Raw genomic sequence first — 16,823 nt, 5'->3', positions numbered from 1 at the left:
GAACATTTTTCAAGCCCCGGGAAAGGGACAGAGCGCGACGGTGGGAAGGGGGAAGGGAAGGGGCGAGGACGAGTAATTCGGCAAGCCCAGACAATGTAAGGACGATATAGGAGCGTCGAGATCCCGGGATGATCCCGAGGGATGAATAGAAACGATCCTGTTTATCCCAGTTCTCCCCACCGCTCCCACCAAATCCCCATCCTCCGTCCCCCTCCTCCCGCCCGCCCGCCTAACCGTTGTTGTCCCACGACGACGACGAAGGCAATATGCCGCTCGTGGATTTTTATAACCGCCGACTTTTCCTCCTCCTTCGCTATTCTCATCTCGTTCCTCACACCCAACCCCGTTCTCCCCCTCCCACCGCTTTCTCCCACCTGAACTATCTCGGAATCTCGACCTCAACGACTCCTGAGAGGTCGATCGTCTAGAGAGACCGGGCTGGCATCTTCGTCGTTCTGGGTGCTCTAACATCGAACTTTCTCATTCTTATCCCTACCTTCTTTACAGGTTTTCGTTTCTTGACGAGGGATACAAGCGTTATGTCTTAATCGAGTTCACCTACTAGTTACCCGCCTGCATCGCATATCTCGTCTACATTTCTTTAATTTAACTTAACAGTAAAATGTATCACCCTGTATAAAAAAAATTATAACACAAAATATGCTGCTGTAAATTTTAAAAGCATCAAGTGATATACCTTGACTCCTCGTCTTCTTCGTTAAAAAAAAAATTCCCGTTCGTATCGTTACACGCACAATAAAAAGAACGCGATATGTGTGTTAAAGCTGCTTCTGTTACTCACCTCGTAGGATCTGATAAAGGAAGACCTTGATGTGGTCCGGGCTGAGATGCTGTGGGCTCACGATGATTTTGTGCAAGTCGCTCTGGAGCAGCTCGGTGATCACGTATCTGTGTTGGGTGGCTCGTTAAGGAATTTATCGATTATGATCGCTCGTATTATGCTAAGTCGTGTCGTGCACGTGTGCAACCAGCGACTAGCAATTAACAGGTGATTCTCCTCTCCGTGATCGTTACGTCGCACCCGTAGAACAGGTCGATTAATTTCGCCGTACGACTTCATTTAATCCTCTTAATAATCCTTCGAATCTCATTTTTGACACGCCGTGTAAATTTCTCGATAACGTTACCGAACGTAAATGCATTCGATCTTGAACTTCAATCGAAGGTTACAATTTATTTTTTTTGGAAGCCTAAATGCCCGCGCGAAGTAAAACGAATATGTTCGTTAACAGTTTGTTATGTGGATATTAATTTCGATATTGGAGATAAAATATCGAATTGTGTGTCTGCGACGTTTCCAGAATATTAATTGGAACATTAATTAATATATTAAAGCAAATTTAATCGGGTTGTTGTTATATCTCGCGGTTAATAATTACTTTATCGATGTTTATCATGAATATCACGGACGATATTGATCTTATTATCATTATTGCGCACACGCACCGTACAGATATCCTTCCATTACCGAATGATTTTATATTTCCTTATTGGCCGAATAATATTTCACTGTCCGCTTAATTGTCGCGAGCGAAAATAATAATGATCGGCCGCGCGGTCTTCTGAAAAGGAAGAATTTTTATCGGAACAACGGCCACTGAGCGAATAATCCGTCACCGAGTTACACCGATCCATCAACGTCCGAAGTAAAACTGCAATCGCGCTGTAACGCGGTGTAAAGTAACACGCGTGCGGATCGCTTCATCGTGAAATATCCGTGTCACGTGTGCGGTCGAGAGAGTTAATATTTTCGCGGCGCTTGATTTATGGCGTATACGAATGCATTTGGCGAATGACCGAGCACCCGATCGTCCGGGATAACGTAATAGATAATGAATATCGATATACGGCTCTCGATGGTATCTACTTGCCTGCTGCTGACAGTGATCGAATCGGCCGTAATGAATACGATTGTCGATGTCATAATGCCAGGAGAGACACAGAGAGAGAGGGAGAGAGAGGGTCCATTACGCGGAACGACCGATCGCTACCGAGGGACTTTGCGAACAATATCGGAAAAATTAATGTCGAGGTCGGTAAAAAATCGCAGTAAAATCAGTAAATCGAATAATTTGACATCTCTTTACAGAAAGTTTCTTCTTCTCTCAACATAAAAAATTAGCACCGTTATAAAAAATCAATTTATTTTTATCCATATCGCACTTTATACCGATAATTTTTTCTTCTCGGCGTAAAAATTAATGATCGTAGGAACAAAACTCAGTTACGTTTGTCCTACACTTTATCGTGGTCCAGATAGCCGCAAAAATATCGAAGAAACGATCTCGAATCGGGAGCGCAATGACAGGGACGGGGGGCGCGACGTCGTGTGACATAATTCGGCCCCGAAAACTCGCTCTCGCGCGAACAAGCAAGCGCGCGAGCAAACGATGTTCGGAGGAACGCGAGATAACCGAGAGACCGAACGAAATAGTATAATGGCGGAATGAGGTCGACCGGGTAGATTGGAATGCAGGTAGAGGCTGCCCTGGCGCGAACCTGATGCGGTATGCAAGTTGAGAGGGAGAAAGAGAGAGAAAGAGGGACGAGAGAGGAACAGAGAGAGAGAGAGAGAGAAAGAAAGATTGCGAGAACTCAAACTGGCTTCGGAAGAGAACCTAGAACCGGGATTTGAGATTGTAATTTTTATGCCTTCGTATTTCGACGTTATTGACATACGACAAAATTATTCTCGTGTTTTTATATTTTGCCGCGTCACATTATCTATTGTCTAAAAGTATTGATTTGAGAGCCGGTGCCGTTCCTAACCGCGCGCAGCCACGCTGAAGCTCCGATTGATCGCGATCAAAGACCGGAGAGCGGACACATCGGCCCCTTTGAATTATCAGAAGCTCGACGTTTCGATTTCACGATGCGAAATGGGGTAGGGTACGTGCGGTCCATAGTGTTCGTGACGCATAATTACCGTTTGATAATTGAAGCGTTGAGAAGGCTGTACAGGATATACCGGAGCTAAAGGCGTAAAACGATGACAAATATACGAAAAAGAGTTACTTGTTTCGACATAAAAACGTTGCTTTCGAATTACGAGCAATCGAAATTATTTTATAGCACTCTAATTTCTATATAAAATATACATGTATCTATGTTAAAAAGGAATATAGTGCAAATTTCAACAAAATTTTATAAAATAAGCTTCGCGACAAAAAATAACAAGTTATTCTTTGTCAGCTTTCAAGTGAATCTTATAATTTGATGTAAAATTTCTTTTTTAAATAAACAGACAACACTCTTCGTCATATACGTATGAAAAGTCCATCTAATATGCAATCTAATACATGTCGGGGATATTTTATTTAAAAAGACGGAGAGAAATTCTATGCTCTCTGTACGTTATCCGTATCCGCATATCAAATATAAAACATTTACAATATATTGCTTATACTTGAGCAACTTTATCTGGAGGAACGTAAGATTCTGCATCTCTTGCCACATAAAAAGAAATCCGTGTGGCAAAAAGCGATTTATCTCGAGTGCTCCATTTCGAATTGAACTTTGCGTTTACAGGAATACGATATCTCCTCGCTACGTCGTAACGTCTCTATTGTTGTTTCAGGGCATGATTGATAGCCGTGCATGCCTTCCGACGCAAACAACCGCGAGATCCCGCCGGGAAAATCATGCTACGAACGCGCTGAGAGGGGTAAATTTTCGACTCCGTGCTTTCTTTCAGTTTTCATTCAAACAGTCCCTTTATCATTTATTAAAAAGAAAAAAAAGAATATTTTCTCCCTAATTCTAATTAGCAAGGGTATTCAACAAATCTAAATTAAAATATTCTTATAATTAGTTAAGCAGTTAGGATTTGTGCTTTTTTCCTAACTCATCAGAGTTTTCCTAACTCATCAGAGTTAGGAAAAAAGCACAAATATTAGCAAAAATAATTCTAATTTTCCTATATATAATTTTCGCTATCCTTTCTCACGACTTTTTTCTTTAACTAAAATCATAAAAATATTCCTAACTATCGACAAGGAGAAGTGAGAGTCGTCTTTTTTGTGATCTGCGGTCATCAAAAAGGTGAGAAACAATAGCCGAGGGCGACTTTGCGCGTCGGAAACATTTCTAGAACTCTAGATATCGGATTAGAAACACTGTGGTGTATTTTTCCCAGAACAAAGGCACTCAATGCGCCAATTTCTTCGAAATTCGATAATAACGTCATTTCTGTGTCTAGACATTTTCGTGAAAAAAAGATGGACTTTATTATCGAAAAACTGATATGAAAAAAACTGCTTAAAAAAATAGCACAGAAGAATGCATTAAAGTATAACGATGTCTATTAACGTTGGAAAATACAAAAACCGAGGTGGATCGCATTTCACATTTCGGGGACACTTTTCCCGAAAGCTCTCATCATTGTCGGCATTGTGCAGCACGCTTAAGGCACCGCCGCACGATTGGCGGATCGATGTGTACCTGCCTGCTTGCCTCCTGGTAGGCACGTCGACCGGTTCCTGGACAAAGCGAGAGTTGCCCCTAGCATCATCTCTCTCCCAGCTCTCTGCTCCGCGCCGCGCCGAGCGAGCGAGCGCGAAAGGAATTGAGTATCCTGCCGTTTTCTACCGTCTTCCCTTCCCTTTCGTACCTTTCCTATCTCTCTGCCCTCCCCCTTTGTTCCCCCTCATCGGGTTCTCTCTCATCCGGTACCGGTCCAAGGGAGAAGAATCTGGAGGACTCTGGATATGCGGATTCGCTAGGAATCCCATATCTCGCGAATAAGCCGCGATATGTTAGGAGATCATGAAGACCGAAAAGATATGCGTATCTTATCTCTACTGTAATTTTTTTAACGACAGATCCGTCCGGATCCAGGATCAAAATAGAATCAGAATTTTGGAGTTAACTTCTTTCTTGGCGCAAACCTCGGCGGAAGTTGCATCATTGATTGAAACCTTACACGCTTTCAACACATCTCCGTGTCTAGACCGCAAATTAAAATTCGGTATCAGGGACGAGGACGGAAGTCGAACGGAAGTATCGGGTTACTCGCACATCTCTAGAGCTTCTGCATCTCTCTCGGGGATGAGTATCGCCGAACACCCCTTTAGATTCTTTGTTGGCCGGACTGGATGACAAAGAAGTGGCCATCGATGACAACGACGAAGACGAGGATGAGGATGATGATGATGATGATGATGATGAAGACTTAGACTCCGAGGTGCTCGAGCAAGGCCGATCCGGCTCGTCCGACCGGTCAACCAAGTTCGAACCCGACTCGCGCGAGCGACTTCGGAACACCTATAGAGAGAAAGAGAAAGAACTCTGGGCGATACTGTTTTCTCGCGCTGCTTGAAAAAGGCGCGAACTTTTGTTGCACCGATTTGAAGAAGAGTTTGTGGCATCGTGAAGAGTTCGGGTTTGGTTTTACTCTCAAACGACTTTGTAGAAAATGATAGAAAAGATATTTTCCCGATGTAATAGTTAAAAAAAATATATGTAGCCCCTAAATAATTATCATTTAATTTGAAGTCAATTATTTAAAATAAAACTTTTTAATAACAAACAAAAATCCGGATCACTATCTATTCATTAAGATGATGATTAACTTAATGTTAACTTAACGTATTCATTAGATAATAAATATCTCAAGTTATTTTTAAAGCAACATTTACTATATAATGATTAATAATAATCTGGATGATCATCTACTCACACAAATATGTATACATTCCACGGATAATAATAATTTCTGAGATAATATTTAATATAATTTTGAAAGAATAATTGTGCTCTGCGAAAACGTAACGAGCTGCAGTGAGCGATTAATTACACCTGCAACGTAACATGCGATCCGTTTAAAAATCGGGAGAAGTGCATACAGAATAAGTTTCCATGACTTTTCTTTCCTAGCTCTCTCTCCCCCGGGAGTCAGTGCTCACTCCCGACTTTGCATACATTTAAATACTTTCGCGATGAATCTCGTCGAGGATCCACGACGCGGACACTCGGTATAAATTTCGAGTCGCGGTGTATATTTAGCACGAGCAAAACGCGACGAGATAAACTGTTTCGCGTGTCCCATTCAATCGCCATTCCGTGTCTCAGGATTCGGAACTCGCGTCGATTTCCGCGTTAGGATATCTGCATTCGAGAGAAAAGGACACCGACGATAAATCCTTCGTAACCGTTCGAATCCGAGGCCTCTAAATTAAAAGTGCCCTCGTCGAAACCGCGGGACTTCGTCACCACCCTCGTTTCCTCGGGATACGTCGATACGCACGCCGGTAATCGAATCGGGACATTTTCTCGCAATGTCGTAAAAACGTGAACGATCCTGAACTAACGGTCCCCTATATATTTCTTCCTATTTTTGACCAAGTAAAACCAGTCCAGGAAATGCGATCGATTTCGTTTTCTTCGTGAGGGTACACGGTACACTGCAAAATTTGTGCCCTTTTTTCTAGAAGTACCCACCAGAAATCAAAGTAAAAAAGTGCAAAATTTAGATTAAAAGATAATGAGAGGAAAATTATATCAATTTAGTCGTGTTCAGAAGTCTTCTAAAAAATCGAAATTTTTTTATAGAAAAATAACAAGTTCGTTATTCGATAAGACTCGCTTCTTTCGTAAAGTCTCTAAATGTGTAAAATCAGTTATTGGGAATTTCTGGTTCAACGTTAGATTATATAATTTCAGCATCACGCTTGTAAAGTTTTCAATTCGTTATGTCGGAAAAAGAAATTTATTTTTGGAGCATCAAAACAAAAAAAAAACGAAAGATCAGACAATATTAGTTGCTTTCCATTTACATCAAAACTCAGATAATTCTCACTTGTGATCTCATTCTGTCTTTATTATTCATTAATTGCCAAAAAGGATAGAACGACGTCACAAGTGAGAATTATCTGAGTTTTGATGTAAATGGAAAGCACCTATTGTCTACATCTTCGCAGGAACATTGAACTATTCATTTAATTAGGAGATAACGCAGCTTTTAATTAGCTGATTATTCAGAGTTAATTATCTCTGTCTGCCAATCCCTCATTCGTATGTAACCGGGTTCTAATGATTACTCAGACTGACAGCTATTCGATAAAATTTTACGTACGCGCGCCAAGTAGAGAAAAGAAAAAAAAAGGAAATGGAAGGAAACGAGTGATGAATGGCGAACAAAGGATCCTCTGAGGGCCGACCGAAAACTACGCGTGCGATCGATATCCACGGAGAGCGCGATATTCAATATGTCTCGAAGAAGCTGAACGCGAGGAGGAAGCTGCCATCAATGTCGGAAATACGAAACCAGGAATAAATTTAAGGGAAATTCCAGGAATTAATTTAAACACTTCAGATTCGATTAAATTATCGTGAACTCATATGGCATTGCCCATCTTTGTCACTTTCGACAAGTTCCGACATATCTTGCAATTAATGCATAAAATTGACGCACTTATGTGCAACGTGATAAAATGTCAGATCGATCGGGAAGTTTCTCTTTACATCGGTGTAAAAGCCGCATATAAGGAAAAAAAATAGACGAGGTTTTGGATCGATACACGATACACTTCTGTTCTGCCAGATAGGATAAATTTATTTCGTGTTCGTTTAGGGATCCTTAGGACACGGTATCGTCCTCCCGACGACGCCTTAAGCGTCGTTCACAACGTCTGACCGCGGATAATCAATAAAGTCCTGCTTCTCTCTTTCTCTTGCTTTCAGCGTCGCGACGGCCTCTTATACAGCGCTCGTCGATCGTCGAGATATTCCAGACGACGAAAAAAGAAACGTCCGCGCCAGCAGCCGAGCCGTTTATAAAAAAAAATAAATAAATCGTTTAAATCGAGTCGGGAAAAATCTCCTTCAAACTTTTCAGCACCGAGAAACCCGGACTTCTCAAATTATACGTTCATTAATTTCAAACTTTTCTCTGCCTCTCCTTTCTTTCTACGGAAATTAATTGAATCAATAAAATTTGAATCATATTATTGGAATAATTGATAAATACGATTATATGGAATTAATGGGAGAAGCTGACGGTTTTTGTACAGTTTTTTTTGTTCGCAATATTTGCATGCGTGGTTTTATCATTTAACATCGTGTCGTGCACGTTACAAAGTGCCCTCATTAATAGCGCGCGTTCTAAATACCGCGCATCAATACTCAAAGGGAATACTCGCGTAAAAAGGGACCCCGTCAAAGGAGAGATAGAAAATTATTCACGTCCCGTGCTAGGTGGAAAAGCGTCAAAAAGAATGGTGAATCATATCGCGCACGCTTTTGACGTTTCGCTTAAATTCGTGAGCTTTTTTAAAAAAGCTCTTGGACTTTTCGACGCATCTTTCCGTAATATTACGGTCGACTTACGCGCACGGAATATGATTTATTAAATAAAATATTGTCTCAAAAGCCGAGCTTATCAAAAAATTGAATTTTTTTTCTGAATATAAGTTCTAAATATAAGTTAGAAATGAAAATTATGTAAATAAAAATTTTGAAAAGCAGGAGAACGAATTCTGCTTTCTTCCCCACTTTCCAATGCAATTTCCAACACGTCGGAGTAGTCCTCTTTCGCAAGTGGATATAACGGCGTGGGAACCCGCGCGTGTATGCCCACGCGTGTGTGCGTGCGTGATTCGCGTTTTTCCGGCAAGTGAAAGAGATAGAGAGAGACGCCTCCGCGCGCTCCGCGCCGGATGTCCATTCGTTAATAAACAGCGTAAACCGATTTCCCCCCTCCCTCCAGTGTCGTAAGGAACGGAAACGTCGTCACCCGTCAATGTGTCGCCTTAATTGCGTGCGAGTCGGATCTCCGAGGAAGGCGATAATCGGCGATGACAGCTGACATTGCCGATCGAAAATTAAAATCGCGGGTCGAGATAACGCGCGAATGCGAAGACATCCGATGAGAATTAGCGAGTCTCCGGGATCTTCCTCGAAATTTTATACCATTTACTCTCTTTGAGTGATATTTCACTATTCAAACTATTCAACTTTTAAAGAGTATCATCGTTAATTTATTTATGTATTTCTATCGGAAAGCAAGAAGTTCCTGTCGTCTTCAGAAAATAGGGCGAACGGTTTTTGGGAGACAAACGAGAAACAGGTGGCGAACGAGCGGCGATTTCGTGATTATCGTGAGGACTGAGGAGATAATGCAAGATGCGAGCGGAGCGTCGCGTCGTTCTGAGCCTCGTTCAAACGCGCCTCGTTCCCGCCGGAAACTCTTTTTCCGCGCCGGAACCTATCCAGGTCGACGAGAAGCGTTTTTCGTTCTCACCCGTTCGCTCGCTCGCTCGCTCGCTCGCCTCCGATTTTCCTCGGCGATTTCCCGCCGCGTATTCTCCCGAGCGAAACGTGGGAGATCGTGGCATGTGCAATGTGATGCAACCGCCGACGCGCATTGGAAACTCGAGACATGATGGCATAAGTGCTCGAAACACCGAGCTTCTTAGAGACTTAAAAAAGATGAAAAAACATCCAATTGCACGGACCCGTAAGATATACTCAATAAATAGAATCTACACCCCACGCTTAAATATATCTAAACTATTTGACATAATTAAGTGACGATAGCCAGACGCAGAAACAATTGTCGAGAGCAATTGTTTCCCCAAAATATCTTTATATTGTAATAACTTTGAAGCATTATGCAAAGACAAGGAAAATTGCACCAAAAATATCTTCTAATAATAATAATTACAAATAATTGTTCGAACAAAATAAAAATTGGGCGTATTCACAATATTGTAATTTTTTATTATATTAAGTATTTACTTCTAATATGACATTTCTTATCTATTTTTTTTTATATTATACCGTATTATATTTCATATAATTTAGTATTAATTTCCACTTTTACTCTATTTTATTTATAATTCTATAATCTAAAATAATTATTAATTTATCATATATTGTAATTTCCCTTTCTCTCTCTCTCACTCTCACTCTCACTCTCAAATATATAAATGTTTTTAATTAAACAAGAAATTTGAATCTATTAAAGGGATAATATACTTTTCGACGCGCTGACAAAGAACTACGTAAAGAGATTCATTTCCGGTTAAAATCAGGTAATCGCACAATCGTTTCCCGTGAACGTTACATTGATCAAACACATTAGATATACCGTGAAAAATATCGGGACATTAACATAACAACGGCCACGCGCGAGTGGCGTGTCGTTAATGGATTAAAGCAAGTAGGCGGCCGTACGTAATGGTGCAGCTAATATTAATAGCTGAACATACGCGTAGAGTTGCTATATTTTCATCTTGCAGAATCGCGAAAGAAACAAAGAGAATTTATCGATCGATTGTATTTAAATCGTAGCGCGCGAGAATAATCAATATTTGCACAAGTTTGTGGAGATGTTCAATCTTTTCAATATGAAAAATCCATAATTAAAAGAAGAATTCAATGTAACATTCTTAAATATTGCAGAACTTATTAAATACAATGATTTAATATTATAAAAGATAAAAACCATCAGTCTATGACATATGTATAAAAAAATATATTAGTTAAAAATGCATTTGAACATTTACGATGCTGGTTGAACATGGGATAAATAATAAATGTAATATTATATTCCGAAAGATATAAACGTAAAAATAAAAATAAACTAGATAATAAAGATAGTTAACGATACAATAGACTGAAAATTTATTCCATCCTAGGGATGCTGTAATTTGAAAAAATAAAAGGTCCCCTAGATTAATGCGAAAGCGAGAAATTGCGGTATCGAAAACGCGCGTCGATTAATTATTAAGGGCGGCTTTAATAATTGCACAATACGAACCTGGGCGATATATGAGGGTGAGTTTCCTCGCGTATTTCAAGAAGAGCGGGTATACCTCTGCGCAAGGACTTGTTGACTCGGAAGACAAAGAGCCCCCGCAAGAGGAGAGAGAAGTGAAATTAGTTTGCGGCCACCGAGAACTTAGATCAAACCGTCAAACTCGAGCTCGACGTAACCGGTCTCGCGTGCAATTAAAGCCCCCGACAGAGTTCGAGCCCGAGGAAAAGCTCAGCTTTTCCCGCGAGCCGAAAGAGCGATGGTGATCGTGAGGAAAAGTCGCGCTACCATCAACTCGTGATTCTCTAATTACAGAGAGATTCGATCCTCTTTTTTTTCCTTTCTATATAACAACAACGAGGATATTTTACGACGATCGAAATTGAAGCACTCCAGTACGTTCCAGAGCGAAACGAAATCGTTCGCCGTTCCTTCTTAAAAACTAAAGTAAGTACCGGTGGAAATTGCGTGAAATTCAAGAGGCTTCGGTGCCGCTTGACATATCGTAACGATAGCCCGCACGCTCGTTAAGCACGCATGTGCGACAATGAGTCCGGCGGGGACTGAAATTTTCGCCCGCGTCGTATCGTTTTTCTCGATACGGGCGGATGCCGGCGATCGAGAACGCCGTGCGGGCCTCTTTCTCTTTCGTTCGTATCGGGTGGCGTATCTCCTCTTACGCACGTGGCGAAAAAATTACGCGTTATTAACGTGTAATTGAACCCACGTCGTTCCCCAGTTGTACCGACGCCGACGCGACGCAACAGATGCAACTGCCTATGCGCGTCTCGCGAATCAAATCGATTGCGATCGCCTCAGGTGATTTTATTATTCCGCGCGGGCTTTTAACCGGAGTGTGGAAAATATATTAATCGTGAGAGGATCCGGCCGAACTTATGCTTCCTCTCGCGTGCGTCCAAACAGTGAAAACTTACGGTGTCGTTCTCACGACTGCATAAGAAAAGACCTTACTGTCATAAGAAGATTATTAATTTTATTAATAATAATGTGTGACGCCTATATTGACAATAATACATCGGTTGATACACTTTGGACACTATAATTTGATGTGTATTATGAATTAATTGCTACAATACGAATTATTGATGTCAATTAATTTAATGCATCACGTTATCGTAATGTATTAAACGCATATGATTATACATAATCGCTTTATTTAGTTATCGCATCGAGTGATTGGCGACGTCACGGGGCAAGGAGAAGCGGGCGGACGTTGACGTCGATCATCGCGCAAAATTAAGAACGAGCGAATCGGGGGTGATTGTCGCGGGCGGGGCAGGGGATGGTATCCGCGAAGTTACGGGGAGGTTACGGCTATCAGTTACACGCGACATTGATGATGCGGAGCGGAGGATGCATGGGCGGGCGGCGTGCAGCCGGCGACCGCAGCCGCTGCTAATGGCGCACTATCGACGTATCAATGGCGCGCTGCGGCTTGCGCATTAATAATACACGTGATTACCATCGAGCGAACTCATCCCGGGGCCGCGCGCCATGGCGTATTCATGGCGTTCGCCGTCCGTGCCCGGATGGAAACCGCCTCCTCCGCCCGATCAGAGAGAACCGGAACTGTCGCCCCGATAAACAATTAAAGCCATACCCCCGGAATCCCTGTGCGCTAACCCCGAGTGAATCAACTGGAGACCTGGCGGAGGATGCCCCGCGGTCGACTGTTAAGAAAACGCGTCGCGTGCTCGTTATCGATTTTCGCCCGTAATTTCGAATAGCTTCGTCTTCTCTTTTTTTTTCATACAGTACTGTCTAAAGTCTAAATCTAGAGTGGTTTCGCCACTAATATATTAGGTGATTACGATAGTCATTCCAAAAGAGAGGGTTGTCAATTTGACTAAGGGCCGATTGTTCCAAATCTGTTGGTAAACTAACTAATAGCTAAATCATATATATATATCTTTGTTTTTCCTTTAAATTAGACAAAGATAGACACATGAATTAATTACACTAGTTAGCTTACCAACAGGTTGGAACAACTGGCCCTAAATGCGGGCACTCTTAAGATAGGAGCGAATTTTATTCTTTCTTAGAGTGACGAATCACTCGAAGTGCACAGGCACAGGCTCTATTTTCACTTTTCGTTACACTTGCATTTCACTCGTTTTGAGAGTGATATTTCACTCTTCGACTTTTAGAGAGTATTAATACGAGAATATTGCGTATCGTCTAATAAAAAGTTTTCACCTCTCGGAGATTCAAAACGCAGGATGACGTGATTAGGATTAAGATTAAGATGTAAAGGCTATAGGAACCGCGTGAAGAAACGAAGAAATGTCGAGCAATATGAGATGTGAAGAGAGACACATATAGAAGATTGATGACAGGGCAATGATGTAATTGCGATGCAAATGGAATATTAGTTAGACGAGGGTCGGGCAACATTACTGGTAATCTCTTTCGCATCCCTCCAACCCCTTTCCCGCGGTTCCATCGGTACTGTGGTCGCCGGCGATTTCTGTGTTCGTGGCTGCGCAAGCTAATCGGGAGTCGCTCCTTAATTAGAAATTAGGCGGTCTCATTTGATGCCTCTCCCGCACTCTCCCCTCTCAAATTCTGGCACCGGAGAGCCGCGCTGAATTTTTCATGCGGACGAAATTAGAATCGATCGCCGGCGGCGCGGGGGCCGCGAAATTAAATCGCGGGGATAGCGCGGCGGGGAAGGGACATCGAGGGGAAGGGGAGGGGTAAAAAGTCAGCGCGGTGGTCCATCGATGGGATTTCCACGACCGCGCAATTTGCGCTCCGATTATTTATTTGTCGGCGCAATTAATGCACGTACCCGCTGCGAAAAATTTATCGACCCGCGTTACCGTCGTAGTTTGTTTATTAACGAAACATTCATTCGTTTGCCTGTTTACTGACGGATTTATGGTATCATTTATTATCTTGGTTATCCAATTATTTATTTATGGATTTATCTATTTATTTAATTACGTGTGCGCACGCCTCTGCAGCGGCTAGCCAACTGGCCGAATTATTTTCATTTATTCACTCAGAGAAAAAATCATAGTGATGGCAACTGTATAGGTGAATACAACTATACAAGTTGTATTCATAGAATTATTGTACATAGTTAAATTAACTATTTTGTAGTTATTGCAACTAAATTTATGGTTAAGAGATCTAATAAATAATTATTTATTAGTTACTTTTAACCATCAATTTAGTTGCAATAACTACAAAATAGTTAATTTAATAATACACAATAATTCTATGAATACAACTTGTATAGTTGTATTCACCTATATAGTTGCCATCACTATAATTTTTTCTCTGAGTGTTCCATTTATATTCATTCCTAGATTCTCTTTCTCTCGCTAAGATGATTTCGAGTCTCTATAAAAAGTGCACGTGTACGTTTATCGCGAAATATCTTGTAGATCTTACAGTAATCAAATCATGAAAAGCCAGGATGAACTTAAAAGGGAAAAAAAGGAAAAAAAAAAAGAAAAAAAGGCGAAATTATACAAATATAGAGGAAAGTCGATCGTGAAGCACAACAGCTGTGCCATCCAGAACGATGATTTACACAGGTAGAGAGTAAAGGGGCCTGAGGGGCCCCGAAATACGACAGCTCGCGAACAGGAACTTTCCGGAAAAGAGAGAGAAAGAGAAGGAAGGAAGGAAGAAGGAGAACACGCGCGTGAGAGAAATGATTTATCGCTCTCGCTGCCTCGATCAAAATTAACTGCGAAGATCCAGTTCGCTTTAAGGACTCGTCGATCGATCGACCACGCGACCGTGCTGAATGGCATTCGCAGAGAGACGGGTAATCCCATAGAAGCTTTGTTCTGCAGGTTACTGAAATAACTTCCTGCTTTGCCGTCGACCGGAAAATTATCTCGTAATGTCTCCTGCTTTTACGAGAGAAGTAGGTTTTCACGAGTCATTCTCGTAGAATGATTTTTTTTGTGAAATAAAATTTCCTAGTATTATAATATGATGTATTTTCGGAAGCTTTAAAAAACGCGATTCTGCGGAGACAATCTTTCGTTCTTGATTCTTTACTAATTTTTCCGAAACTTCGTTGAGAATGTAGAATAAAATAGGGACATACAGAGAAGAATAAAGGGGGAAGGGCAGGCTTTTTTAGACACGGATTGGAAAATAAGATTTTTCGAACGGCAATAATTCGAGATAGAAGTTCCGTTTCTTCTAAGAATCTTTCTGGAAAGCGGACTCGGGGAAGAATCTCGCGTTCGTGATCTGCGTGAGTTTTAATTGCCCGGCGATTAAAAGTTTCCGTGTCGTTCGAGACGCTCGTACCGAGAGATCGAGCGTTGCGTGAGAGAGCGATACTCTTCCGCAAGAATCCAGGAAAATCCGCGAAGAGTGGAAATACCTCTGAGACGCCCGCCCTATCGAAACATCGCAAACACACATCGGAAACTTAAAGACAACCCAAAAACTTTAGATTAAAATCGAGCGAATTAATTAGATTCAGATTAATTCGATTCGTTTAACTTCGAGAAATTATCGCACCCGTCTCGATCATGATTCGGGGGGACTCGAGGGAACTTCCGCGGGAGGGATGAAAAAAAAAAAAGAAAATACCTCGACCTCGATAGGAGAATTCACCTGTCCGGAAATCTCTATGCTGAGATTTATCTTCCGCGTGTCCTCGAGTACGAGCGTTTAGAAAAGGATACATCTCTTGGAAGAAGTCCAGATGCGGCGGCTGAAGGATATCCAGCGCGGAAAGGACCTGCAAAAGAGACAGGAAGAGATTGAGTGTCCTGTCCTTTGACTGGACGAAAGAGAGAAAGAGAGAGACAGAGAGAAAGAGAGCGCGCGATTGATCCCGCTTTTTTTTCGTGCAAAAAGTGAGATCCAGCAGAAGACTGCGAGGGGGAGGACAACGCAGCCTCGTCCTCGGGGAAATAAAACGCGGAAATTTCCGAGACACCCATCGTGCAATTTATATACGATCCATCTCGTGTATTCGTCCAGATTATTCAATGCCAAACAGTATATTTGTTTACAACGAGGCGTATGAAACAAATTCTCTATCACTATATTTTATCATTATATATACAGCAATAATTTATTAAATAATTCTTCATAAAATATTATAAAATAGTAATATACATTACGCTTAAATGTTCTAAAAAATCTGCTAATGTCTAAAAAAATCAATTTTAAATTTATTGTAAAAGAAAGATAAGTATACAAGATTCACGATTTTATTTTTCAATAAAATTATATACAATTATTATATGCAATGGCATAATATTTATTATAGTGGTAATGTGCAATAAATAATCGTATAAAATATTCGACAGCTAGATGTAGAAACTCGATATCGGCTTCATTTATTATTGGCAGAATTACAGCTTTTTTACTTTCACGCTTGTCTCTATTGGCATTTTGCTGTCTTTTTCTGTATTTGTTCATCGATCACGCACTTGTTCGACGCGACAAATGTAACATCACTCACGTTATCGTGTTTGAAGAAGCAAAGCATTTTCAACTCCCTGAAGACTCGCTTGCTGCTCACGAGACTTTGAAAGACGTTCGGCAGTTTTTTTAAGGCTACTCTCCTACCATCCCTCGGATCCGTGACAGCCCTGGAAATCACAGAAACAACAAAATTTACAATTATATGTTCTTCCATCTTGTTGACGATCACCCAGTGAACAACAAAACGTCCTAAAGATGTCTGAAAGACATTGTCGTATAGACGTCTTTAAGACATTATTTTAAAACGTTTTTAAGACCTCTTTTAGACATGCATGTTGTCTGGGTATAATTAAAAAAAATACTAAAGAGAGAAGAGCTAGCGTTGCTTGTAGTAATTAATACATATGTATACTATTAATCCAAAAATATGTCACTTCATTATAAGAGTGGACTCCACGATATAACTGATACAAATTATGCCGTACTATATAACCGTTCTTATATACCATCGCTCATCGTATTTTACGTACGAGAAACGGATTTCATCCGAAGTCATCTATCGGTCGGATAATGCGACATTTTAAGTCTTAAAGATGTCATGAGTAAGATGTCT

At 41.1% G+C, this 16,823-nt stretch overlaps 1 protein-coding gene across 1 annotated transcript; it reads right to left on the bottom strand.

The window, feature by feature from the left end:
* Positions 1-310: 310 nt before the first annotated feature.
* On the bottom strand, positions 311-16,435 carry LOC139786401 (serine/threonine-protein kinase NLK-like). Its single transcript, XM_071725569.1, has 3 exons — positions 16,248-16,435; positions 15,460-15,515; positions 311-909 (listed from the first exon to the last, which is right to left on the bottom strand). Exons 1-3 carry the CDS (start codon positions 16,422-16,424, stop codon positions 795-797), a joined length of 348 nt encoding a protein of 115 aa, XP_071581670.1. The 5' UTR covers positions 16,425-16,435; the 3' UTR covers positions 311-794.
* Positions 16,436-16,823: the final 388 nt, after the last annotated feature.

This window comes from Temnothorax nylanderi, unplaced genomic scaffold (genome assembly GCF_030848795.1).
Source record: "Temnothorax nylanderi isolate EJ_2023f unplaced genomic scaffold, tnyl_v1.0 TNYL_tig1027_pilon, whole genome shotgun sequence".
NCBI lineage: Eukaryota > Metazoa > Arthropoda > Insecta > Hymenoptera > Formicidae > Temnothorax > Temnothorax nylanderi.
Note: the sequence above shows the minus strand (reverse complement) of the source record. Positions and strands in the feature narration are given on the sequence as shown.

Bases quoted from the DNA above. Each gene is read 5' to 3' on its own strand.
- LOC139786401 (XM_071725569.1), bottom strand. From the start codon at position 16,424: ATGGAAGAACATATAATTGTAAATTTTGTTGTTTCTGTGATTTCCAGG. The intron at 15,516-16,247 runs GTGAGTGATGTT...TCTCTTTTGCAG, and splicing joins GCTTCTTCAAACACGATAAC to GTCCTTTCCGCGCTGGATAT. The intron at 910-15,459 runs GTATCCTTTTCT...CACCCAACACAG, and splicing joins CTGGACTTCTTCCAAGAGAT to ATACGTGATCACCGAGCTGC.